We start from the raw sequence: 25138 nt of genomic DNA on the forward strand, positions 1-25138 counted from the left end.
ACCTGCTGCTTCAAGTGTGCGTTCGGTCAAGTGACCGTCCCCTTGGGATTACGTGTAAGACTGGAATAATTGCACCCTGCTAGGGCTGCTGTCGGGAGTGAGTAAGACAATGCATGGGGCGTGCCTGGCGCAGGAGAAGCCCTCAGTAAACAGGGATGCTGCGGTTTCTGGTGATAGACCCAGGGCGGAACTCCAGAAGCAGTTGTTGGTCATCTGCTTATCAGATGCCTGATGTGGATGAGGAGCCATGAACAATCCAGAGCTGCGTTTCTCCAAGTGAGTGCTGTGACCCGGGTGCTTACTAGTGTCGGGGTCCAGGAACCTGTGTTTTTAACAACGCCGATGCACATTAAAGTATGAGACCCACTATTTATCTGAGAGCTGGTGAAGCCCCAGGCTGGGGTCAGGAGCCCTATATTTTCTTCCGGTTCTGAGTTTCAGCCACGTAAATGCAAATAAATTATTTATTTATCCCCATCCCTTCCCTCTTTTTATCTGCTAAGGGGGAACCTGATTATGAGGGTAAACCTAGTAATTATACAGTACTGCATATTTGAAAGGGGGCATGGGGGGAGGGTATAGCTCAGTGGTGGGGTGCATCCTTAGCATTCATGAGGTCCTGGGTTCAATCCCCAGTACCTCCATTAAAAAAAGTAACTAAAAAAAAAAAAAACTTAATTTCCTACCTGCCCCCCCCAAACCAAACAAAATTATTTTTTAAAAGGTGGTATAAAATATTTTCTAAAAATTTTAAAGCTTAAGATGTTAAAAAAAAAAATCAATGGCTACTAAAAGCCTCCTCTGTAATGCTTAGTAAAAATATCCTGTTCCTCTTGGCAGAGATGAAGATGCTGAAATGCCTGAAAAAGATGGACACTTGAAGGATTTACGGCTGAGCACTCTTCTATCTGCTTGGTATGATTAAATTGAAATGACTAAAGTGTACAAATGAGACTGGCAGGGTGCTCTGAAAGACCGGGGAGATTTTCTCAGACCTGGAAAGAATTCCATATCCAGGGGCAATTCCCTTGTTGGAACACAAATACAGGGTTACTCAGAGGGACCAGTTGACCAGTTGGCTGATTCCAAGTGTGCTCTATTTCTGTTTTTTCTTGCTCTATCCTTTTAATCCTTTGCTGCCCAGGATGGGCAGCCCCTGGTTTTTGCAGCCCTGACAGTGAGCACCCACCTCTTTGGCTCATTCATTCTTCTCTGCCTTAAGAAATAAATGACCCTCTGATGAGGGGCAGCTTAGCTTTGTCAGAAAACAATGACACAGTTGACCACCTAATTGTAGGTCTCCATGCCTAATGAGCATGTGAGTGGGAGGAAGTACTTTATATCAGAGCTGGAGCACAGTCTTGGAAGATCCAAGCATTTATTTGAAAAGCTCTGAACACCAGGCATGATCATCTCAATTACTGTGCATGCATTAGTGACCAATGGAAGAAGTCCCTGTTGTCACTCCATCATGGAAAAAGTCCCTAGACAGCAAGGCTGCCAGGGAGGCCTGCCCAGCCGCTGTGGTAGGAAGGACGGCTTTTTACCTTTGCACTTTCTGGATACTCTTCTGGGGTTCGGTGCAGCAAGACGTGGCCTTTGCTGGGGATATTTAGGTATATACAGTTTGCGGCCGTGTCGTCAGGCACAGTGAGTTTGTCGTAGCGGTGGTCACTCATCTGTTGCATGATCTAGAAAGAGACACAAAGCAGGCCTGAGCAGAGCATCTCCCACACCTGCAGACTGGAGGGCAGTGTGGTGGGACACAGCTTGCAGTCCGGACCTAAGAATGTTCCTCGGGGTTGAACGTCCCGTCTGTTACCTCCAGTCACTTAGAACCAGGAGAGGAAAACCAGATGTAGCTGTGAGTCTCTGGGAGAATTGTAAGGGCTCTTCTTGCTCTTTTAAAAGTATGTGTTTGTCTCTAAATTTTTAGAGGTTTTAAAACTATTGTTTTTTTTTTCCCAGGGTTTGTTCATAAGATCTACCAGAAAGACATACAGACAAGAGGCCCAGCTGGGCTTTTCATGATATCCTTGGCTGAGGAAACAGGGCTGCTCTGGTCTATAGGGGAAGAGGACCCAGGGCAGTAATCAGAATGGTCAGTTATCTGATTTAGCAAGAACTGCACACACACACACACACAAACAGAATTTCCTTTTCTAGGTCCATTTAAATTGAATTCACTTGTCTGTTGGCAAGTGCTGCCCTTAGGACAGTGTGCATAAAAATCACCTGGGGAGAACATTAAAATCATATTCCAAGGCCCCATCCCCAGGGATTCTGGTTTGTCAGATTTAAAGTGAGGCATAGAAATTTGTATTCTAAAGCCCTCCAGGTAATTCTGAGGCAGATGGTCCCTGGATCACACTTGGAGAAAAACTGACTTAGCAAGTCTGTGCATCAAATGAATGGTTTATTACCATCTTAGTATAAAATAACGTAAGACAAAAAGGAAATGTGCACAAAATTTAAAATATTAATACCTCATCCTCATCCTTTCAACCAATCAAAATACTGCCCCCCCCAAAAAATACCACCCTGACACACACACAACAAAAATATCCAAACACCAAAAAGGAAAACAAGTATGATCTGGGACTCACTCATGTAGACGCTTTCCATTCTTTATCATTATCAATGTGTTTTAAGGAATCTGCCCACATGTCATGCCATGACAAGTGTACAACAAGCTCTTTTCCATTGTCTGGTTCCAATCTACCTTTCCAACTAGGTCTTCCTTCACCCCTCAGTATCTGTGTGGAAATGAGCCTCATATTACTGGACCCCAGAATTAGGTCACCTGCCCACCCAGTCATGGCGGCACCAGCACAGGGCAAGGAAGAGCAGAAGAGGCTGCTTGCTCCCCGTAGAAACTTCACCCCCTAGAGGATGTGAGGAGTACAGACGGTAAGCCCTCCCTGACACGCCAATCGGGGAAGCCGCTCACTTCTCCTAGTGCGGAATGTGTCAGGGGCCGACAGAGACCAGGAGTGATCTGATAATGGAATATCCTTCACATAGAAAGAAATGTCAGGAATGGGGAGGAGCTTAAGCACTGCATCAAAGGCTGAGAGACACAGGAAAACAGGACATAAATCTAGTTTTTGAAGATGTCACAGCCTGAGGGAGGAGACTGTCGGACAAACAGACGATTATATTATAAGAAGAATAAGCAGAGGATCATGCTAAACATTTTACATCTGTTATTCAATCCCCAACTTCCCGTTTTACAGATGAGGAACCTGGACCGAGTGAGGTCAGATAGCGTGCCCAAGGTTTCACACCCAGATCTGTGCCTCCCAGAACCTTCTCTCTTAACTGTCTCACTTCGCTCTCTTTCGTGACCTCCAGAGCTGCAGCAAAACCTCTCTCTCCTACAAACCGCCGTCACATCTGCTTTTTCACGCTCATTTGGTGCTTTTTATTTATTCGCGCATGGAATCATTCGTTTTCTTTCCGTATGTAATCCTATCACGAAATGGTGCAGTTTGGACTGGACTGGATATCTCTCTTGTACTTTTTACTTTAAATTGCTCCCTGAGGGGACAGACCCATGAGGTGGAGGACCTGGCAGCAGAGTGGGTTCTTCCTTACAGCCCAGAGTGCCAAGCCTTAGATCTGTTCAATCCACAGACAATTCAGAAGTGAGACACTCCTAAGATGAACTATTTGAAACAAATTAACAACATATTCAACTTAGCCTTCTTTGTAAAATGAATATGCCCCAAAATAATATGAAGAGGTTTATTTAAAAGGAAAAAAAAAAAAATCCAGATCCAAGTAGTTCTCTTCTATTTTGAATTGCCATTTAATCTTATTTTATGCACTTTCTTTTGTCTGCTTCCAAAACACAATAATTAAGACCATAAACTCTGGAGCAAGACCTGGTTTGAGTCTCTGCTCTATCCTTCATGACCTATAACAAATTCAAGCTAAAAAAATTTTTTTTGACTTCTTGGTTTCCTCATCTATAAAATGGGGTCTTTCATATACTTACCATGAAAATTAAATGAAGATATTGACTGTAATAAGGCACTGTAACAAACCCTTAATTAGCTACTAGTATTTTATGACAGCATGACCAGACAAAGAGGATTCAGGTTTCCAGTCTGCAGCCCCGCTTACTATTCTGGCAAGCTTTGACCTTTAGCCTCACTCTTCAGGTGGGCTGTTTTGAGGGAAAGAAATCACCTATGGCTCTTCGTACAAGGTGAGCTGAGAGAGAAGGATGCACAGCACGGCCCCACCTCACAGGCCTGCCCCTGCCTTCAGGGGTCCCACCGGCAGCCCCGGCAAATCCCCAGCCCTCAGCCTGACTCACGCGCGTCCGGCGGTGGCCATGAAGCAGACACACGGAATGTCCTGCATTCCAGAGGAAGTGTTACCCAGGACCGTTACCAGTGCTGACTTCTTGTTTACCCGTGAAGGAACCCACGGAACTCTCTAAGGCGGTGCCAACCTCAGAAAGGGCCCAGTTTCTTCGGGGTGACGGAGACAGTGCCTCCTCGCCGGGCAGTGTGCTTTATTCACACGTGCTCCTTCCCGCCCCCCACCCTCACCTGCAAGAGTGAACAACCCCCCCCCCCCAGTTCCTATGTGTTGTTCTCCAGTTAATGGCATTTATTTGAAATTCTAATTGCTGTTTTTCCTCACACTTTAATGTTTCTCTTTTCCGGGCCTTATATTTATAATTTACAGCTTCTGGCGGGAGCATTCCTAAAATTACTGACACCGGGGCCAGCAAGCAACTTAGCATTGTTTGAGGATAGTTTCATTTTTTTATTACTGTAAGGAAAGGAATTATAATATCCTTAGTGGGGAAATAATTTAATGCTGGGAATACATGAAGTAATTTACTGATAAGTTCTATTGAAAGATAGTCTTAAAATAAATGTCTTAACAAAACCACCAAAGCCACCTTAGGAGAAGTTTTTCAATTAATTTATGAAGGCCCCATGGTTATCATTTTAAGACAGGTTAAAAAATGTGCCAAAAAATGACTTTTAATAATAGAACAGACCCCATTTGGAGCAGTGAGTGGTTCTGCTTAACTGTGGAAAGAAAAAATACAAAAGCTCTGTCAGGCACAGTCTTTCTAAATTAAAAGGATTTAGGAAGCAGTAACTATAGATAATAAACAAAAAATATATTTTTTTCATGAAAAAGCTAAAGGTTCTTATTCTAAACACAACGAATTTCTGTCTTTTGGGACAAAGAACAGGTTTTTCTTTTCTTGACAGTGATTGATTGTTTTTCTTTCTGTTGTATGTTGTTATTGTTTGAATAAGACAGCTCGCACTTATTTATAGCTGGGTTCAGGAGATGCATGTATAAACACAATGCAGGATGCTTGGCATCCAGAAGGGAACACAGGAAAAGGTTCAGGACACTCTATGTCTATAGCATCTTTCCCCTGTTGTGTGGGAACGGGCACCACGAGGATGTGAGGATGTGAGGATGTGCTCTTGGCCAGCCTGGCAGGGCTTCACCTCAAAGAGCTCAGGCTCCGCAGGGTGGAATCAAGGCGAGAGGTGAGGCGGAGGAACAGGTTTTGTTTCCGCTTTGTGGATGCACAGAAGCCTTTGTTAAAAGATGAGCATCATTTCAAACATCCTGAGAATGTGGCTGCTCGGCTAAGTTCTATGATTCAATACTTTTTTCCTAAAAAAGGGTGGAGGAGGTGTATTGCTCCAGAGCTTTGTGTAAAGTGTTCTTTTAACCCCAGGGGCTGTACTTCCCGCTTCTCGTGCGCTGGGAGCCAGAACGGAAAGGAGAGAGCACCTAAACCGCTAGAAGTGCCCGGGAGGCCCCGGACTCCGGATAACACCCAGGACTTCTACAGGGCTTCAGGGGAAGATCTGAGAGGTCCCATTGCTGCTCTCAATGCCTTTCCTGACTTTGGCCATTTTCCAAAAAAGTTATTCCACTTTGTGTAAAAGCGAGTAATTATTATCAGGACTGGATACAATGGGTGTTCGGTCCAATTCAACTGTCCTCCTGGAGCGCCCCCTTCCGGCCGGGCGCGGTGGCGGCGGGAGCTGGGAACCGGGACATGCAAAGGGACGTTGGTCCCGGGTTCTGCCTTCAGGGGATCATAATCTATAATTTAAGGCAGCACAAGCATGTGAAGGGTAAGCTAGCAGTAACAGAAAGTCAGCCTCATTCCTACCAGTCACCTCCTTAACGAAGAAGACACGCAATCGTGAGAGGAAGCGGCTCTTGAGCATCATCCTGGCCTCCACACGTTAGTGGCCTGTTACACAGCTGCTGGTTTGCAGGAACCGCCTCGCTCCCCAGAGGGGAGCTGTCACAAATAGTGGGAAATCTCTGGCTTTCAGCCCAAGGGAATTTGCATGGCTAGCTGCATTAACAACCAAGCATTTCCGGCAGTTACCAACATTTCTGGGAATTTTCTGATCCAAAAGTTTGGAAGGCAGCTTCATTCTCCCACTTGTTACTCATGGTGTCTTTGCACTACATCATTTTGAAAAAATTCCCAGGCTATGTTGTTTCACAGAACAATGTAGGGTGCATTGGTCAAATACTGAAGCAAAGTTGTATAAAGGTATTTAAAGATGTTTCAGAAATAGAGCACATTTTTGGCTTGCTCGTAATTGATCTTCCTATGAAATGTACATATGTGTTCATCTCAACATCTGAAAACTGAGCCAACTCAATAAAGCAACTTATTATAGACTCTATTGATACACGCTATATGATGCATGAGCACACTTTTCATTGCTCCTGGATATCTAAAATCATTCATACATTTATTTATCCACCCATCCATCAAGAGTTTATTGAGAGTCTGACAATACACCAGGCATCAAGTCTTGGCAGTCCTTTTAAGGCTGAGTCAATATGGCTATGAGTAACATTCTGCAATTGATATCATGTTTTCATTTTTTAAACAGTCTTTCCATGGATCAGCTCAAAATGAACATAACCTGAGAGAGGTCTTTTAAACAAACTCTCTGAATGGATGGGCTGTATGGATCCTGAGCATGGGGTTACATGGTTCTTTTTAGTTAAATCTGGGCAAACTTTCATTGCCAAATACTCCTTTCCAAGCTAGCTGACATTTCCTCTACAAACTGTCTCTCATAATCAGAGCTGCTGCTTTTGCTCAGATCTTATGGCCCACGTGAACACGTGGAGGAAAGGTTTCTTCTGTTATTCAAACTACAACCGCAAGTCACACGAACCATTTCTGGATGGGATCCTCAAAAACAGTGGTTTCTGTGGAAAGCTGGGAAAACGCTCCCGCCCCCCCCCCCCCCCCCCCCCCCCCCCGCTTACAGGACCACCCTGAGCTCTGTGGAAGGCTGGGAAGCAGGGTGTGGGCAGAAGGAACAAGGGGTGCTTCTCTGGATGAGTCAGAGCCCTGATTTGTTTTTGACGTCAGGGGTGGAGAGGAAAGAAAATGAGACCAAAGTACCCCTTCCAAAATGCAAAGTCTGGGATCCTACCTCTCCTTCTTACTCCTGCTATTCCCTAAGACTAGCTCTGCAGCAGAAGCATATCTCCCACAGTCTTATTCTTACGTCTTAAATGTAAGTACAACAGACAGCTGCCTACTTGGCTACTGAGGTCACGCCCTGGCTAAGCTTCTCCAGATGCCTGCACCATAAATCAGCACCTGAAATCTCATAATCACAAATTCACTCCCTTGGGTATTGGGAGCTCTGTGATCTTTCAGTTTCCCTTGGGTCATTCAGTTACGAGAAACTATGGGACCGTTCATTGAATGATCTTCTATTTATGGATGGTTCATCTCTTTTCACTCACTTCTTTAACAATTCATTCTACAGGCGAGAAAGCCAAGGTTCAGATAAATTCAGTAATTTGTCCAAGGTTAAGACAGGATTCAGATCCAGGAGAGTCAGCATCCAAAAGCCCATCTTTTTCCTGTCACACTAACTACCACCTTGCCAATATCCTTTGAAAGACTAGACTCAGAGCTGACTAACTGACAGCTTGTGGGCTAATTTTTCCTGTAGATACAATTTGTTTGACATGCACATATTTTTTAAAAGTTTGCATTTAAATGCATTTTAGACAGAGAAGTCTGGCCCCTGAAGTCATCTGAGTTTGCTTCTTGCCTACATAGTAGCAAACACAGTGCTAGCTATTCTGTTTTTTAAGTAGATGGAAGAAGAGCAGAACCTTTGGGAATGGAAAGAGACAGTGGGTGAAGAGGCACTACCACCTCTAGCGCAGCAGAGGGGCAGGCTCCAAGGTGAGAGATGAGAAATGGCCAAACACGCACACTTTGCAATGATGCCCGGAACAAGCCCTGTTCACTCAGATCCCACCACTGGTGGATTAACGCTTAGTCTCCGTATGAGCAAATGATTCCTTTGGTTATCTCATCAGTAGGGCATGCATTTAAAGATTTTTTTTTTTTGCAATAATTATGATTACTTTGCTTTGAGACATTTAAAATCCTCTGCCCAATCTGATTGTGAAAGGGTTGCCTGGGGTTAGGGAAGAGTCTGTGCACAAGAAAAAGTATTGCTTTTTTTTTTTTTTTTCTGAAACAGTGAAGAAAATCATTACTGAGACCTCCAATTATATTGCTCTACCTAACTGTACCTTTTAGCCTGGGTGACTAAGAAGAGTCTTTAGCACACGTTCAGTGCCCTGAGGTCTCCAGCTCCAGGCAGTACTGTGCTGGTAAATGAGGGTGGGGGAAATAGATGCATAATATACTCTCTTAAGTTTATTACAAATTTTACTGACATAAAGGGTGGTAGCATATAATTTATAAGTAATAAAATTTTCAATACTCTTGACTGTAAATTTCATATTGCCAACTGATTCTCATAGAATGCTTTTGTTGATTTTTGCAAAACTTGTACATCCGAGGTCAGCCTAACAGTTGTAACTGACAAATCAGTGAAGTTCCAAAATGGCTGTTGGGTGAGTTCTCTGTTTACACTAATGAGTAAGACAAGTGAAACAATGAAGACATATATTGGAACTTGACTTGTTACAATGATGTGAGTGGCTTCTTTCCTGGTATGTACAGCAGTTTTTGAATACCGGGAAACTATTTCCTCATTTTCCCCTCAATGTAATGGCTACACACACGACACACTTTTAAGTTTTATCTGCATGATTACAAATATTCCTATCACTTATTTATGTCTAGACAATCAATAAAATGATGAATCAAGCCCTGTTTTGTAGCACTTGCTGATTTCTGTGGTACAGTCATTCTCACCGCGGCCGATTTCAAGTTGCCAGTGTGACATTACTGAATGTGGAGCTGGGAAGGGGTGTGTGCTGGCGCACCATCGTAACACCACCACCAGACACATAACCAGATGTAATTAACTGTGAGAGCACCGCTAGTGGTAAATGTAGTAACTTAATTAGGGAGTGATGAGTTCTAAATATTCACCACGTTTTGTTTTTTTAATAAAATTTATTCAATCATAAGTTTGTGGAATTTGACTTTTAAGAATGGGTGTATTTAACAATCAGCTGCTGAAATTCTCTAAAATGTTAACAGTTGGCCCTGCTAAGCTGGGAGGAGCTGGCTCCTGCAAACCACTGCCCTACACAGACTTCATGGTCTTAACGAGACTTGGTTCCTGAATTTCAGCGTAAGTTGGCCTTTCATAGAAAGTGACTTTAAGTCACCCTCCACCCTCTTTGTTAGTGCTGTGGATAACTATAGTTGTAAAATTTGGCTCATGTATGTTTTGCTTTCATGTAGGCAGACAATATTTGGGGATGGGCCTTCAATGAGCTTATGAAATACACTAATGGTATAAGATATCATGAATACTTAAAAGGAAAGATAGCAAATTGGATTTGCTAAATAGGAGCCTAAATTCAGGGAAACTCAAATATACAAGAGAAGATGATTGGGTTTCCCTTTTCACACTGAATGACTGGAAGCTTAAAGTCTGATTGTCCTATGTGTAGAGAGGAAATGAGAATTCACGGTCTGCATTCTTAAACTTGGCTCCAATTTAAATCATTGTTTCCCCTTTGACATCATCTTTCCCTTTCATTTCCAGCTATGCTTATTTTGCTATGTACTTCATGCATCTTTGTAAGCCACTTTTACGAAATGAGGTGAGGTGATTACCTAATTTCAAACAGTTCTTCTGAAAGCACATTTTTAAATTATAAATCAAAATACAAATTATAAACAATACAAAACACAAGTTTCTTGTAAAAGTTTCAAATATGGAAAGTTAAAAGTTCTACTGGACTTAATGCAACTGTATACCTTTGTCGAAACCCACCTAATTGTACACTTAAAGCTTGTAAATCTTATTTTACAGAAAGACATTGCAATAAAGCTGATTGAAAAAAAGCTGAAGTTCTCTTTCTCCCCTGCTATGCTATCTTTCTCTTTTCTCCCTTTTCTCAAGTGTGATGTGGCTCCTTCAGATCATTGTTACACATGTACATACTCAAAACAAAACCTGTTCATCTCCTGCTGAATTTGTCAGTGAAGGAGCCTGAACACCCTAATTTCTGGGGGCCCCAAAGTCCTTTTCTCTCAAAGGCTGCTAACAAAAGCCCCTGCAGGCTTTGCATTCGTGAAGGCAATTTCTGTGATGGTTTTACAGTGATTACATTTTTGCCCATATATACTAAGTAGTTCTGATGCCTGTAAACAATGTTACACAAAAAATCTAATAAATCTTGGGACTGTATATCTTTACTGAATTCCCTACTACTGAAGAACACTCTTGCTGTCATGACCTACTTGATCTTCAGGAGTTATCCTGTTGCTAAATGCATCAAGGGTAAGCGTTTTAACAGTGATATGCTCAGAAACTGAAATTTCTGTGAAACGGGGCTGACAAATCTCCTTCATGTTTTAGGATGGAGCTTCTTAGCCTCAACACTACTGACATTTCAGGCTGGATCATCCCTCTGTGTGAGGGCTGGCCGGTGCACTGCAGGCTGTTTAGCAGCGTCCCTGGCCAGCGACCACCACATGCCAGCAGCATCCACTCCCCGACCCCTGACATTTTGACAAAAATATCTCCAGACAATGCTAGATGCTCTCGTTGGGGGCAAAGTTGCCTTTGGTTGAGAACCACTGCTTTTAGGAGAAAGCTGTCTATTCATACTTTAAAAGAAGAGAGGATACTTACAGGAGACAGGAGGAAAAATAGCCAGAAAAAGAAAAAGAGAGAGAGAAATCAAACTTCCAAGTCAGTGTACCCTTTACTCTTCTATTCTTCCTCTGAATTAAGAAGATCCCTGAAAGGACACGGATTGGTGTTTAAGCAAACAGCTGTGGTCCCCACATGTCTTGTGTAAGAAATCCCCAACCCCTTGTAAATGACAACCAAACCACGGCTGAGGACGAAGGCAGGCACCCCTACCTTGCCGTCTCTTGTGTGGGGAGCTACCTGGGCTCTCTGCATTTCAGGTTTTACAGTTCTGAAACGGGGAGGAGAAATCATGGTTTCTGTGTGGATTTAGCCTTTGTTAGTGTCAGACAGTGAATGTTGATAAGGTACCCTGAGCACCTGGGGAAAATGATGTCATTTTATAGAAAACCAACAACTGTAAGTTGTAATAGCAACAGCTCGGCAGAAATGTGGGCATTATCAAGCCCTCTTCCCTTTAACAGAGGCTCAGAGAGAGGAAAGATTAAGTGGCTTCCTGAAAATCACACAAAGGTAGTGAAGTGCAGACTAGCTCCCAGGCCTCATGCCTCAGTCCGTGACTCAGTTCTAATGGCTTGGTTTGGTGGAGAGAATTGAAGTGGAACCAAGAGGAGCAATGTCAACTCCTCCCCTGCCCTCTCCTCCACTCCCAGTTAAGGGGTCTCTCTTCCCCTCCAGATCGAGTTAGCTTGCCTTGTACCTCTATTTCTTGATTTGTGGAATGTCCTAGGCCAGTGGTTCTCAGCCTCAGCTACATCTTAGAATCATCTGGCAGAGCTTTTAAAAAATATATTGATTTCTGGGCCCCAACCATAGAGATTTTTTATTTACTTGGTCTGGAGTGGGGAAAAACATCAGTATTTCTTTTTAAATGCTCTCCAGGGGACTCTCATATGTACACAGGATTGAGAACGACTATTCTGTGCCTTTTCTATAATTTCTACCAATTTAGGGGGTAGAGGGTGGGAGAGGAAAGAAGGCAGCTTATATTCTCATGTTATCTCTGGCCCCAGTTTCCACTGAATTATATCCCTTGGGAGACACAATTATTTTACAGGTGCCGGCCCTATTTTCAACATAGGAAGGACCTCAATCTTTCTTTGATTGCCTAAAAAAAACCCTATTCACATAAGGTAATAGAGTTTTCTCAAGTTTGGCAGGTTAGAGCATTGCAGTGATATAAACACTTAAAATCGAATGCCAAACGCTGACGTTCTGCGAAGACTTGACAACCCTGCCTAGCAGTTCAGACCGCTCACCTTTCCTCTCCTCTTTCCCTGTCTCCACACTCCCATTGCTTCTAATGAAGAACACTTTCACTTCCTCTTTCGCTGTATTGTTCCCTGCTGACCCCAAGCCTTCAAGGCTTTCACCTTTCACCCCAAAGAATTAATGTATTTTCCAAAACAAAGGAGGCAATTCTCTCCCTAAGAGGAATTCAGGGTTTAGCGCACCCATGGTGGGCCCTGGGGCTGCCTCCCACACACCTCTCCTCTGCTTTCTTACCAACCGCCCCGTTTTCATTGCATCTCCACACCTCCCCGTGAGCCCACACAACCTGGGGGAAGCTAATTCCACCTCGGGCTCCAGCACTGAGGCTCTAGGCCCAAGTTTCCTTTCCTGGTTCACAGTACCCATGTCTCAGTAAAATTTCCACGGCGTCTCGAGGCCAAGAAAAGAAAAATCAAACAGATACCAAACCAACCAACCAACCAAACAAAATAAAACCCCACAAACCTAACATTTTTGTTTATTAAGCAGTTGGGTCCAAACAACTTGCTAGTGTAATTGTGTGTGATATTTGACAGGTGTGTCCATGTTCTTTTTGAAAATATAAAATTTCTGCCACAGCACCTGTGTGAGTTTGCGGCGGTGCCCAACATGCCTTGATGAGGTCAGGACACTGCAGCTCCAGTGTAATTCATCCCCTGGTTATGTCAGTGGTTCAAGGACGGGCAGATGACTAATGAGGATGGCCATGATCCGAAAGAAGCTCCCTTACTTTTCTGAGAGGACTGATGTCCCCCTGCCCTGAATGTGGGTGAGCAGGCAGGCAGCCAGAAGCTACTGGCAACAACTGTGCTCCCCTGAGGAGGAGCCAGCTTTACAATCAAGCTCGTCTGTGGGAGGTGAAGAGAGACACAAGAATCTGCTTCTTTGAAGGCATCACTGAGCAGGCCCAGCAAACCTATGCTAAAGTCTGTGTTACTTCAGAGCCACACGGACCAATAACTCTCCTTTGTTGTTTCGGCCAGCTTGTACTAGGTTTTCTGTTAATGGCTAGTGAAGACAACAACTTTTATCACTGAGAACTAAATTTGTCTGTAACGGAAAAACCTGCTCCCTCAAAACAACTTAAAAAAGTTTATTTCTCTCCCACATAAAAGGAGTTTTGAGGTTGTAGTGTAGCGTGGTGACTTAAAAGCCACCGTGGGTTGAGGTTCCGTCTGTCTTTTTGTTCTGTCATATAGCCCTTGTCCTCATGGTGTAAAATGGCTGTTTGTGCTCCAGCCATCACATCCTTTTATCAAAAAGCAAGATTCAGGAAGGAGAGAAGGGTGCAGTTCCTCCCTTTCAAATCCAGGCTTCCTGGATCTCATACCAACACCTCTGCTTTCATCTCATTGGGCAATACTTAGTCTCACTGTTATACGCAGGACAAAGAAAGCTGAGAAATGTGGACTTTATCCCAAGTGGCAATGGGCTCATTTAAAACTCAAGGTTCAATTAATAAGAAGGGAGGGTGGTATGGAAGTTGGAGGGGGCAACCAGCTGACTGTCATCAACTGATTCAGAGAGTAATATTTTTTTACATCCCCACTGTATGTATTTTGACCTCCATCCCTTTAGGCTACTGTTCGGACTGAATTGAGTCAGGGCATCCAAGTCATCCCAGGAGAACAGATGATTATTAGAAGCTTCTGGAGAGGCACAGTCACATCACTGGCCCTCTGTGCAGGGCTTGACCTGGGGCAGGCGCTCAGCACATGTTCGTTAAATGTCGAATGAATGAAAGATCTTTAGGCAGCGCATTTCAGCATTTCAGTAACTCTTAAAATCCTCCTAAAGCTCCTGATGCAACTTCTTACAAGACACACTCAGACCTCAACCTTGAGTGAAGAGCCTGGGAGAGCTGCCCGTCGGCGCGTGTGCCGCGTCCTCCTGGGCCTGTCAGTACTTGTCACCGAATTTTCGGCTTCCATCAGCTGTGGGTGCTCTCCAGGGGCCCTTCTCAAATTCTCACTAATAAGTTCAGGGACAGCACCACACAAACTTCCTATCCAAGGAGAGATCTGGCTTTCCCTCCTCCTTCCACTATTTCTACAAGAAGATTTTAGTATCATGTTTGTTTCCAAGCCACAGGACTTTAGACCTGCAGAATTTTCTATTCAAGTCTAAGAGCCTGGGTGCTTAATGAGGATTAGGGCAATAAGCACTCACTGCAGGCGCCCCATATTTTAACCTTCAAATGTTATCAACAGAGAAAGACATTAGATGGGATACATGATATCATTTATCCTGTAAGCATTTCCTCCTAAAAAGACACAGCACTTTAAAGAAAAGTTAGCTGTTCACAGGCTTTTGTACTGCACTAATCTAGTGAAGTTCTGCATGGTTTTCTATCACATGAAAGCTATTTCTCTGAAGTGCAGGTAATTTTATTCAATATGATACTACTTTGAATGATATTAGGTGGCATTTTCTGTCCAAAGACATAGCAATTTACTTTTGCCATGAATTCCGCTCCCCTCTCCAAATGCTAACGTAGGACCTGATGGCTGGTGAATTCCAGACGGAGGCCGTGCTTCTCACCGTGCGGTCTAGGGACTACCTGCATCTGAATCATGCAGTGGTGCCTGGGTTTCATGCCAGTCTTGCTAAGTCAGAATTTCTTGTGGCAAACCCCAGAAATGCACTGTGCATTTCAAATGTGCACTCTGTGTGATTCCTGGGGACACAAAAGTTTGAAAACCTGTTACTTAGACTTTCTGAATTAAATTAACATGATCCTCACACCTAAATGGTATTATTACCACCGTTGATATTACAACTACTAGTAGCCAGTCTATACTGAGTTCTTATCACTGGCCAGGGTGAGGATGGAAAAAGAAATGAATGATTAGAAAATGTGCACAGAATGTAATAAATTCAACACCTTTCCAACATCAATTTAGCTTCTAATTGTTTTTTTTTTTTTAACTCTGTATCAAGAGTCACCTCTGGATATGTGGTCATAGCTTTGAACTTGGTCCTACTTCAGAGAGAGATAAAAGGGAATGGCTTGTTGTAACCAATCTTCAAGGCTTTTTACATCTGTACACAGATGGTCTGAGTAATACTGGGTCTCAACTACAGCATCCAGTGACTATTACATGAAGAACAGATTTAGAAAGATTCTTAGCGATGGCCTGACTAACGTGACATTTTGAAAGATGAAAACAAGGAGGAACGGTTAAGTAATTATTAAAAGTGGGGTAATACTGCTGGAATGGTTTTGCAGGAAGGTGGCGGCAAATTTACTTTTGTTTCTCTTGCGTGTCGTTATTTCCAACGAAGGTCCAAGTCCCTGTACTGTACCCGGTAGTGCAGATGTTTTCCCTCAAAGCTGGAGAATAATTTGGGGTTAAAATGTCACTTCTAATTTAGTGTCTACGTTTTACCATATGCTTTATTAGCCTTCAGCCAAGCAATAGGATACTCACAACACTGAAGGCATTCAATCCATGTGATGTCCGCGGAGAAACAGTAACCCAAAACTCAGCCATCCTCTCTCCAGCTCAACTGACACATTTCCTAATCCCCTCAGCATCAAGGGTACTGGTGTTGGCCTGGTGACAGTGTCACATATGTCATGCTGTGATGTACAATTTCAGCCCATGAGGCAGAAATCATCCTGAGTTTTTTTTTTTGTGGTCTTTTGCCAACTTGATTCAGCCAGGAAACAATAGGACACGGCTGGAGATGGAGGGTGTGCAAATGTTAAAGTGATTTTTTTTCATGTGCTTTGAGAGTGAATAGATAATAAAAAAAATAATGGAAAAGGGTAGAGGACAGAGATTCCAAATTCAGATGAGCCGCTGGCTGCTGCCAGTGGAAAGCGAAATGGAACCCAACTCCGATAGTGTCCTGCAAGCGCTCAGACGCCGGCTGTCCACCGGAGCCGCCGTCAGCTGCATGTGTCTGAGTATCCGCTCAGTTCTCAGAATGTGAATCTAGGTCAGTGAGATCCAGCAGCACAGTCTGCCCACCAATTTCCTATGGTTCGTTCCTGCGAATTTATGGTGACAGGGAAAGTTTGAACTCTTTTCTGACAGTTCCACCAAAGGCACCCCATCTGGTAGTCAAGTCTGAAGCAATTTCGTTGATCATTGAGCCCCTAGGGCCTAGCACAGCGCCCGGTACAGGACAGGAGGTCTATAAATGTCTGTCCAAGTGTTGACCTAATCCTTTTCCCTCCCCTGCCCTTTCAAGTCCATCGGTTATAACGTTCTGTTACTTCTCTAAATAGAACTCACCCCCCTGCATGGCCCTCTCCATTGTCATGGCTGGGTCCCTAGTCCAGACCCTCTTCTCCTTTACTTCTGGACTATGTGATGGTACCTATTTTTTTTTTTTAATTTAAGTGTAGTCAGCTTACAATGTGGTGCTAATTTCTGGTGTACAGCAGAGTGATTCTGTTATACATATATACATTCCTTTTCATATTCCTTTTCATTACAGGTTACCACAAGATATTGAGTACAGTTCCCTGAGCTTGCTATCTATCTGTTTTATATACAGCAGTTAGTATCTGCAGTACTTTTATCATTCCTAATCTTCTTCCTGTTGAATCACTCCAGGAGTAACAGCAGGTGGGTCTTTCTGACATAACCACCCTTTACACCTTTGTTAAAACCTGTGAATGGCGCCCCACAGCCTGCAGACAAGAACTCCCCAGTTCCTTTACTTTCAGATCAGCCCCAACTTATTTCTTAGACCTGAACTCTTCCTTTCCCTGCACACATCCCCGTTCTCGCCCCGGTCTGTTGATTACAAACTAGGTTTCCCCCAGGTGTCCCATTCGTAGTGACCCCGCCTCCTTTGTGCCAGCTGCGACCTACTGTTCACTCAGGTCCCCCGGGATCCCTTCTTCCTGGGACCTCCTGTCTCCTCTCCTCGGGCGCTGGGCCATTTATTAGGCATTTGCCTTACGTTACACTGTGACACTGTCCCGTTTCCCCAGTTCACCTGGAGGGGCCCCGAGGGCAGAGACTGCGTCTCCCCACCTCAGGGTCCCCTGTGCGTGGGACAGCATCTCTCATGTAGTTGCTGCTCAGTAAACACCGCTGTATGACGCTCAAGAAGCCCAAGCTGCAGACTCGACTGGGGTCTCCTTTCAATTGCTTTTGGTTTTCAGTTGAATTTTGAAAGAGAAGAGACTGCAATAAAAAGTTTTGGAAACTACCTTCTTTTTTCCTATCAGATTTTTATCTATGAATTAAGAAATGATGTTGTTAGATACCCAATTTAAAAACTATATTAGTTATAATACATAATAATATTTGAAGAATTGAATTAATAATTGAATATTAGTATATAATAATTACGTTATATAATTATTATAACTAATTATAATTATATAATGTATAATTAGATTTCTACTATTACATAATTCTGATTATATTAATTGTAATTAGTGTAATTAATGCAACATATTAATTATAGATGTAATAATAATAATAATTGCGCCTCCTCAGAGGAAAACGGAGCCAGGACGGAGTCCTCTGCAGTGTTCTGTCCTCAGACAGGCATGGAAATGTCCAGCTAAGCACCAGCCTTCCAGCACCTGCAGCCACTGAAAGCACAACGGCACAGCGGTCAAGAGTCTGCGGTGAACCCACTTGGGAACTATCTCTGCCGCTGGGTGCTTCAGAATTGAATGGTTGCTCCTTTTTGCCAAGTTTGAGACAGGGTCCTTCATCTTGACTGCCCGTCATGAAATTTCCAACGGGAAGGAGTGAAGCCCCCGGTTCCCCAAGTGAGGCTCATTCAACGATGTTTTTCTGGGACGAGGCTGCTATAGGCGACACGGGTCACGTGGGGCCGGCTGGAGGCGGGCGCCTGTGAGTTTGGGTTCTACGTTCCCGGCTTTGCTCACAGCCATTATGGCCCTTTAGACAACGATGCTTCTTTAGGAGAATCAACATATGATTATTTTTAAAAGTAAGTTCTTCTCTAATATCAGTCATGATGTGAAGTTCAACCTTTTATTCTCTTTGGCACCAGCCTTCACACGTCAAGATCAGGTCCCATTGTTAGGTTTTCCTGTGTGTGTGAGTGTGCTGTGCGTGTTTTGGGGCAGTGGGGGTGGAAACCCAAGTCAAATGCAAACTTCCCGTTCCCCAAAAACAATCCCATTAGTGATTTTGGTAACTCAGAATATTTTAAAAAGGAATTTTATCATGCCAAATGGATTGCATGATGGCATTCAAGTTACTACCCAGTTAGGTATTGTATTTTAAGTTATATAGTATTGAACTCCAGGCAGCAAAAGAGAAAGGAGCCTCTAACTTCCAATGACTTTATTTTTTTACTTTTTACTTTTTTTTTGGTGGGGGGAGGTAACCAGGTTTATTTATTTATTTTTAATGGAGGCACTGGGGCTTGAACCCAGGACCCCGTGGGTGCTAGGCTATCCCTTCCCTGCCTTGATGGCTTTAACTTTCTCTAATTCTTACTGCTATTTGGAATATGCTCTTTTGTACCTCTGTTACACAGTGCTTGGCTTCTCCAGGCGCACATCAGTCAGGATCCTAAGCTAGGTGCTTTTGCAAGTTGCAGGAATCCTTGGAGGCAGTGGCTCTCAACTTAGTCTGTGCACCAGAATCTCCTGTGGAGCTTTTGAAAAATGCAAATCCCTGGGCTTGATTCCAGGCTCAGAACACCAGAATCTTCTGACATAGGCCCAGGGCACTGAGTTTTCAGAAAGTTCCTGAGGTGATTTTTAAACCATACCTCTCATCAGGAACCACTAATTTAAAGGCACATAGAGGCTTCTTTTAAGCAAGAGTCTTGGATTGAAAGACCCCTTATAAGGCCATTTACTCAATCACCTAACAAGGAGCTTGAGTTCCCCCTCCCACATCCCATGGAGTCTGCTGAACACTTTCGGACGTCCCATCATATAACGGACGGAATGAACAGCACTTTAAATATAATTTCTTCCTTTTCTTCTTTGGCATTTTCTTGCGACCTCAAGAGGGGAAAAAAAACCCCAAACGCCATTATCCCCTTTCTCCTACTTGGCCAGTTTTGTCTGCTTCCTGCCCTGGGACTAGTGCTGCTACTCAGCATGGTTGCTCCGGCCTTGCAGCTCCAGATTATTTATTGCCCTATCACGCCAAAGCATTTTATTTGGCCACCCCAGGCTTGTTGGCATCCAGCTCTGGGAATATTGTCAGATAAGGCAACTGCTGCCAGGAAAAGGAGCATAAACAGTTGTTACAAACTCAGAGTCATGGCAAATGGTTTTGTGTTTTAATTTGTTAATTCGGGCATGGCAGATTTTTTCCAAAAAAATCATTGTCTTGTGGATCTGGTGAGTACAGCTGCAACAGACAAGCAGATAATAAGACTAAATTAAACCTACAATGGATTGTCAATTTGTCTTTCATAGCGGAGACCCACAGTGGGAAATCTTGTGGCTACGGGCTATAATTCCCTGTGACAACAAATAAAAATGCAAAGTCTTTATTTTTCCATTTAACCACCCTGTTGATACCAGTTAGCTTTCATTCTGCCTTTTGGTTTCTGCTACGGCTGTTCCAGTTGTCATCTGAGGAAATTCCAGGCAAATTAAAAAAACATACAAAATCCAAACACATTGAGGATTTTTCCAACTTCATTTTTTTATATGACCACCTATAAAATAACATGGACATTTTTGGACATAAAATCAATGCTGAAGCTGAGTCAAAATGAGAGGAAATACTGTCTGAGTGAGCTCTATTATTTAGTTAGTCATTCAAAAGAAAAACACACTGTGTCCTATGCAATTTAAATTAGCTCAAAGCAAGCAGCCACATCCTCATGCAAGGAATCTTACAAATGCAATTTATTTCAGGAAGCAGATCAAAAACCCTAAAGACATTTCCATCAAGATGCATTATGACCATTTTAATTTAAAATTACAAGTCTACTGGAATTCCACGTACTATATTTCAGCTCCACTTACATGACCAAGACACAAAAAATGGAGTGGTGATCTTGCAAGTCTTTCCTCACCCCATCCTTTTAGTATTCTATTAAGAATAAGTGTTCTTAAACAATAATTCATTGTGATACAAAAGAACAGAATTATTAATAAAAGAAAGGCCACTAAACAAAACTGCAGGTGCCTAAAGGAGAAAAATACCTGTTTTCGGTGTGGGGGTAGGTTAGGAAGTGAGAATGCTCCTCTTGCCACACTGCCGGCAGTGGGCACAGCCCCCTAACTTGTCAGCACCGCAGCCCCGGGAGCTCTGGGCTTGGGGAGGGCCGCAGCTTCCTCATCTGATTGGTTTCAGGTAAGTTTAAGCTAAGTGTCACTCCTTCCCCCTTCCTTCCCTTCTCTCCATCCTTCCTTCCTTCCTTCCCCCCGTCCCCCCTCAACTTCCTGGAAGACTGAACACTACCAAGGAGACTAAGTTAGAAATCAGGACTGTGAGTCCCTCCTGAGGGCGAGAATTACAATCTGTCCTCCTGGGACAGACAGCCTGTAATTAACGCAGGTTCCTGGAAAGCAAGTCAATTTTGGCATGGATGTAGAAAAAGAACACATGAGATGTGGTGCAAATCTACTCTTTATCATGACTTTTTTCCTCCACAACATTACTGATGTACAAAGGACAATAGAAAGGTTGTATCTATCTAAGGTTTGCAAAGGCTGGCAGGCATGGGGATATGGGAGATGTTGATCAAGGAGTACAAAGTTTCAGTCATTTTTCTGAGTTAAAAAAAAAAAAACCAGGCTAGTTAGTAGAAAAGACAGTCATCATGTAGAAGGTAAAGCAGGGGTTTGAGGCTTAGACCCAGCTATGGAAGAATTATTTCTATAGGTTAATCACAGCCCACCTCTAACAATACATGTATTTTTATGAAACTTTAAAAATTAAAGTGTAACATACAAGATGGCCTTCCAGACCATGACTCCCCCACTCTTTCTTAAAGTAACTACTATTCTGACTGCTGACAGCATAGAGCAGTTTTGTCTTTTGTTTAACTTTAAATGAACGAGCTAAAGGAATATGTATTATTTGGAGGTTGGAGTCTTTTGTTCAAATTCCTGTTGTGAGCAGCCATTCCAGCTGCGTAGCAACTGGAGTTTCTCATGTTCTTTGAGAAGACAAACATTCCTTCTGGAAGAGTCCTAGTAGGTCTACTGCCTGGACATGGACTGATTACTCTTACAGCGTTTTCTTTTATAGCTAGAGGAGCAGGAGGAGGGTAGTGGTTGCCCAGGGACACGAAGAAAAGGATGGAAAGTGTGGGAGAGAAACTACAGCAAGGGCAGGTTGCTTTGAAGGCTAATTTTGCTTAGATAATAGCATTTCTAGGGTAAGACTTGATATCAAATATCTTAAATAATTTCAAATCTACCTAATCTCTAGTACTTTGGCCACATCAGTGGTAAAATACAGTAATAACAAGTTCTCCTTTCTCCCTTCCCTGTATTAGATCAACTCTGTGTTCAGCGTACCCTGCATTACATGTGTTCTGGGCTTTTTAGCAGAGAGTTACTAAAGTCATTCTAGATGGATGATTTCATTTAAATATACAATGCGTACACTATTAACTCAACTACAACCTAGACAGGTATGATGACTACCTCCATAAGAACTCACTTCATTAATCAAGAATAGACTGCAACCCATTACCAAGTGTTTTAAATGCGATAAGACTACCCAGAAACCCTCAGGCTCTCAGCTTGGCATGAATATGCAAGAAGCAGTTTTCAGAGTCTGAAGGAAGCCAGTACTTAGCAAGCAGTGACAGATGTGGAAGCAATCAGGCTTTCAGTACATGGCACAGGAAGGCACAATTCACCTCTTTTTAAATGCTGTGTCCCTTCAAAGACACGCCCGAGTGGCCAGGATCTTCTCTACAGGGGCAAGCCTGAGACATCCAGATTTGCAAAGGAAAAAAAGAAAAACAACCTGGGACCAAACTCACATCTTCCTTGAAACTGATCCTGATACCAGCAAAAAATGGGAATATAGTTGGAGAGACGGGAGGAGAAAGAGGGAGCTTAGCTGGAACCAATCCACGGCAAAGCAATCAGAAGAGGCTTTCCAATAGAAAAAGAATGGGTTTGGAGTGGGGTGGGCAACTGGAGTGAAGAGAATCAGGGTCCAGGAAATCTGATTCTGGAACCATGAGATCCAATTCAAAATGCCTCATTTCATCTGACCTCAGTATTTTCACTTGTGAAATGGGAAAAATAAAACCGATATGCTTTCATTACTTGTCAGGAGGAGGGTGTAGCTCAAGTGGTAGAGCGTGTGCTTAGCATGCACAAGGTCCTGGGTTCCATCCCCAGTACCTCCTCTAAAGCATAAATAAACCTAAGTACCTCTCCCCACCCACACAAAAACCCGATACGTCACTTGTAAATGATGTATTTGTCTCCACCCACTTGTTTTCCTGCCTACCAGTATTTATTTTTTTAAAGTTTGATTTTTCCTTAATGTGGTTTTAATTTAAAATGTAAAAAATTTAAGATCATTTATCTTAATCTTGACTGTTTAAGTAAACAATAACAATATTTTAATTCATTCCCAAAGCAATAGAGGTTGTTATCACAAAAGCTGAGGTCTCACTTGGAGAATGTTTTTTTCTGTTACAGAAATATCTGTTGTAATGTCATCAGTATTTCTATCTCCAAATTAGTGGTAGGACTTACCCACTATCAATTTTGTTGATTGCTTTAATACAGGAGCCAAACCTGTTCTCAAATAAGCAGTTTGTTTCACTAAATCTGAATTTCACCAACCCACCTACTTCTGACCCAAGAACCTGCCTTCGTGGAGCTGTCAAATTCTTCGGTTCACTTTGTCCCCCTGCTTTTGCTGCAAGGTAAGCGGACCTTTTTGATGCTAGGGACATGGCAGGTGGGCCTTTGCCAGCTCCACAGGCCCATGGTTTATGAAGCACATTTGCTGATGGAAAATTCAATCTCCAAAGCATGCCTTTCTAGTCAGTGAGGCTTATTTATAGCTTCTGACACAGAAGGTTTCAAGTATAGAGTGAACATCATTATTAACACTAACTCAAATGAACTCTAAAGGAAGGAGGACCATAAAATCCTCATGGGACGCCCTTAAAAGATGTGGTCTTAGAGGACTTGGCAATGGGAAAGGAAGGATGAACGGAGAAATGTGAGCCAAGGCATTCATTCATGGGACTTGGGGTCTGGCTTTCCTTCTCCAGGTCATCGGTGGCCCTCTTTTCTGACTGCACAGTCTTCTCCCTCCATTTTTTTTTTCTTCTGCAAAAAGAATGTCCAACATCTCTGTAGCAATACAGCCTCATTGGCTCAGAGCCTGTGGGTACCCAGACTCCTACTCCATGGAGATAAACTCATCCTCCTGCTCACTTTTAAGTCCCTACCTCTTCAGCCGTTACCTGCCCCATCCAGCTGTGTCTCTGGGAGCTCACAAGAAAACTAATTTACTAGTTGGGTGAGTTTGCTCACATTTCATGAATGTGTTTTACTCAGTCTTTGTTTCTTTCATGTCCCCACTTGGAACACTTTCTCACTGAATGCCACCCTGGCAAATCCTTCAAGACCCCCATCTAGCCACATTTTCTTCACGAAGCTTTCTCTGAATACCTGGTCCTCAAGGAATTTATTCTCCTCTGAATAAGTCAGGGCTATTTCATATAACTTGGCGCTAGTTAGCCACACTGTGTTATCTCTTAGTTTGTTGTGTTAGTTTCTCCAGACTATTTAAATTAGGGACCAATTTGAGTTAGGGGCTTATTGAGTTTGGGACCAAGCTGGGTTAGGGACTTAGTTTACCCAGAATGGCAGATGGGTTTACTTTTTCTGATTTGTCTACCCAGAGGAGGTTCTTTCTGCTAATTCACACAAAGGCAGAGTATAAGCGAGCCTCAGTCTTTTCCTTCTTGTGAACGAAAAATACTGCCAGCCGTATCAGTAAACAAAGTATGCTGAAGCCATCAAGTCATCAGTGGCTGCTGGCCCCCGCCCCCAGTGAAGACAAGCCCGCAGCCCGGCCTCTGCAGCCACTCGCAGTGGTGCCCTCTGAGGGGACTCAGAATAAGAAAGGACAGGATGCTGGCCCTAGATAGCAAGGTGCTTGTCAAAGGAATGAATTCAGTGAGCCCAAATGTTTGCTTCCTCCCATACGTAGAAAAGCGCTAAATTCTTTAACTTAAGATGTCTGGTTTTCTTCAGTTAACAAGTAATCTTTTAATGTTCCGACTATCTGGTCTTTGTTGTAAAGCTCCTATATATCCTGGCTCCTCCCCTACCTCTTCGGAGCAGTTTCTCAGAGTGATCTGAGAGGCTGTCATCCCGGGCTCTAAGGGGTTCAAGTCCTCAGAAATGTCTACCAAATAAAAGGTAACTCTCAACTTTTAGGCTGTGCAGTCATTTCAGTTGACATTCTCTTGTAATCAATTTCAGACATGTGCAGACCAACCCAGCTGCCATGGAGAGCCACCACATTAGCCCCTAAGGAGAAAAATAAGCTAGAAGATCCTATGAGTGGCGCCGTTCATCAAATGTTTTCTTTCAAGGCACCAGTCTTTTTTAAACGTAGAAAGTTGACATAGCCTTTGTAAATGAAAAATACTGCCTGCCGTATCAGTAAACAAAGGATGCTGCAGACTTCAAGTCATCAGCCACTACCGCCACCCCCCCCCCCGACAGTGAGCAGAGGGAACTCAGGACGGAGACAAACAGGCAGCCTGGCCTTTGCAGCCACCCCCAGTGGTGCTCCCGG

General features: G+C 43.3%; 1 protein-coding gene and 1 long non-coding RNA gene across 4 annotated transcripts in view; one reads left to right on the plus strand and one right to left on the minus strand.

Moving 5' to 3' along the window:
• DDAH1 (dimethylarginine dimethylaminohydrolase 1) overlaps positions 1-25138 on the minus strand; it is a 131082-nt gene that overhangs the window by 3754 nt on the left and 102190 nt on the right. For 2 of the 3 annotated variants that reach the window (XM_032494707.1, XM_032494709.1), the window contains one exon: positions 1548-1691. In XM_032494707.1, coding sequence (XP_032350598.1) covers positions 1548-1691 — 144 coding nt within the window. Of the gene's footprint in view, positions 1-1547; positions 1692-17866; positions 17986-25138 lie in introns of those variants that run through there. The other variant, XM_032494708.1, reaches the window with a different exon arrangement.
• On the plus strand, positions 837-6704 carry LOC116668123. The gene is made up of 2 exons (XR_004325196.1): positions 837-915; positions 1969-6704. It is a non-coding gene; the product is annotated as an uncharacterized LOC116668123 (long non-coding RNA).

The sequence above is a fragment of the Camelus ferus genome, chromosome 13 (assembly GCF_009834535.1).
Source record: "Camelus ferus isolate YT-003-E chromosome 13, BCGSAC_Cfer_1.0, whole genome shotgun sequence".
Classification (NCBI taxonomy): domain Eukaryota; kingdom Metazoa; phylum Chordata; class Mammalia; order Artiodactyla; family Camelidae; genus Camelus; species Camelus ferus.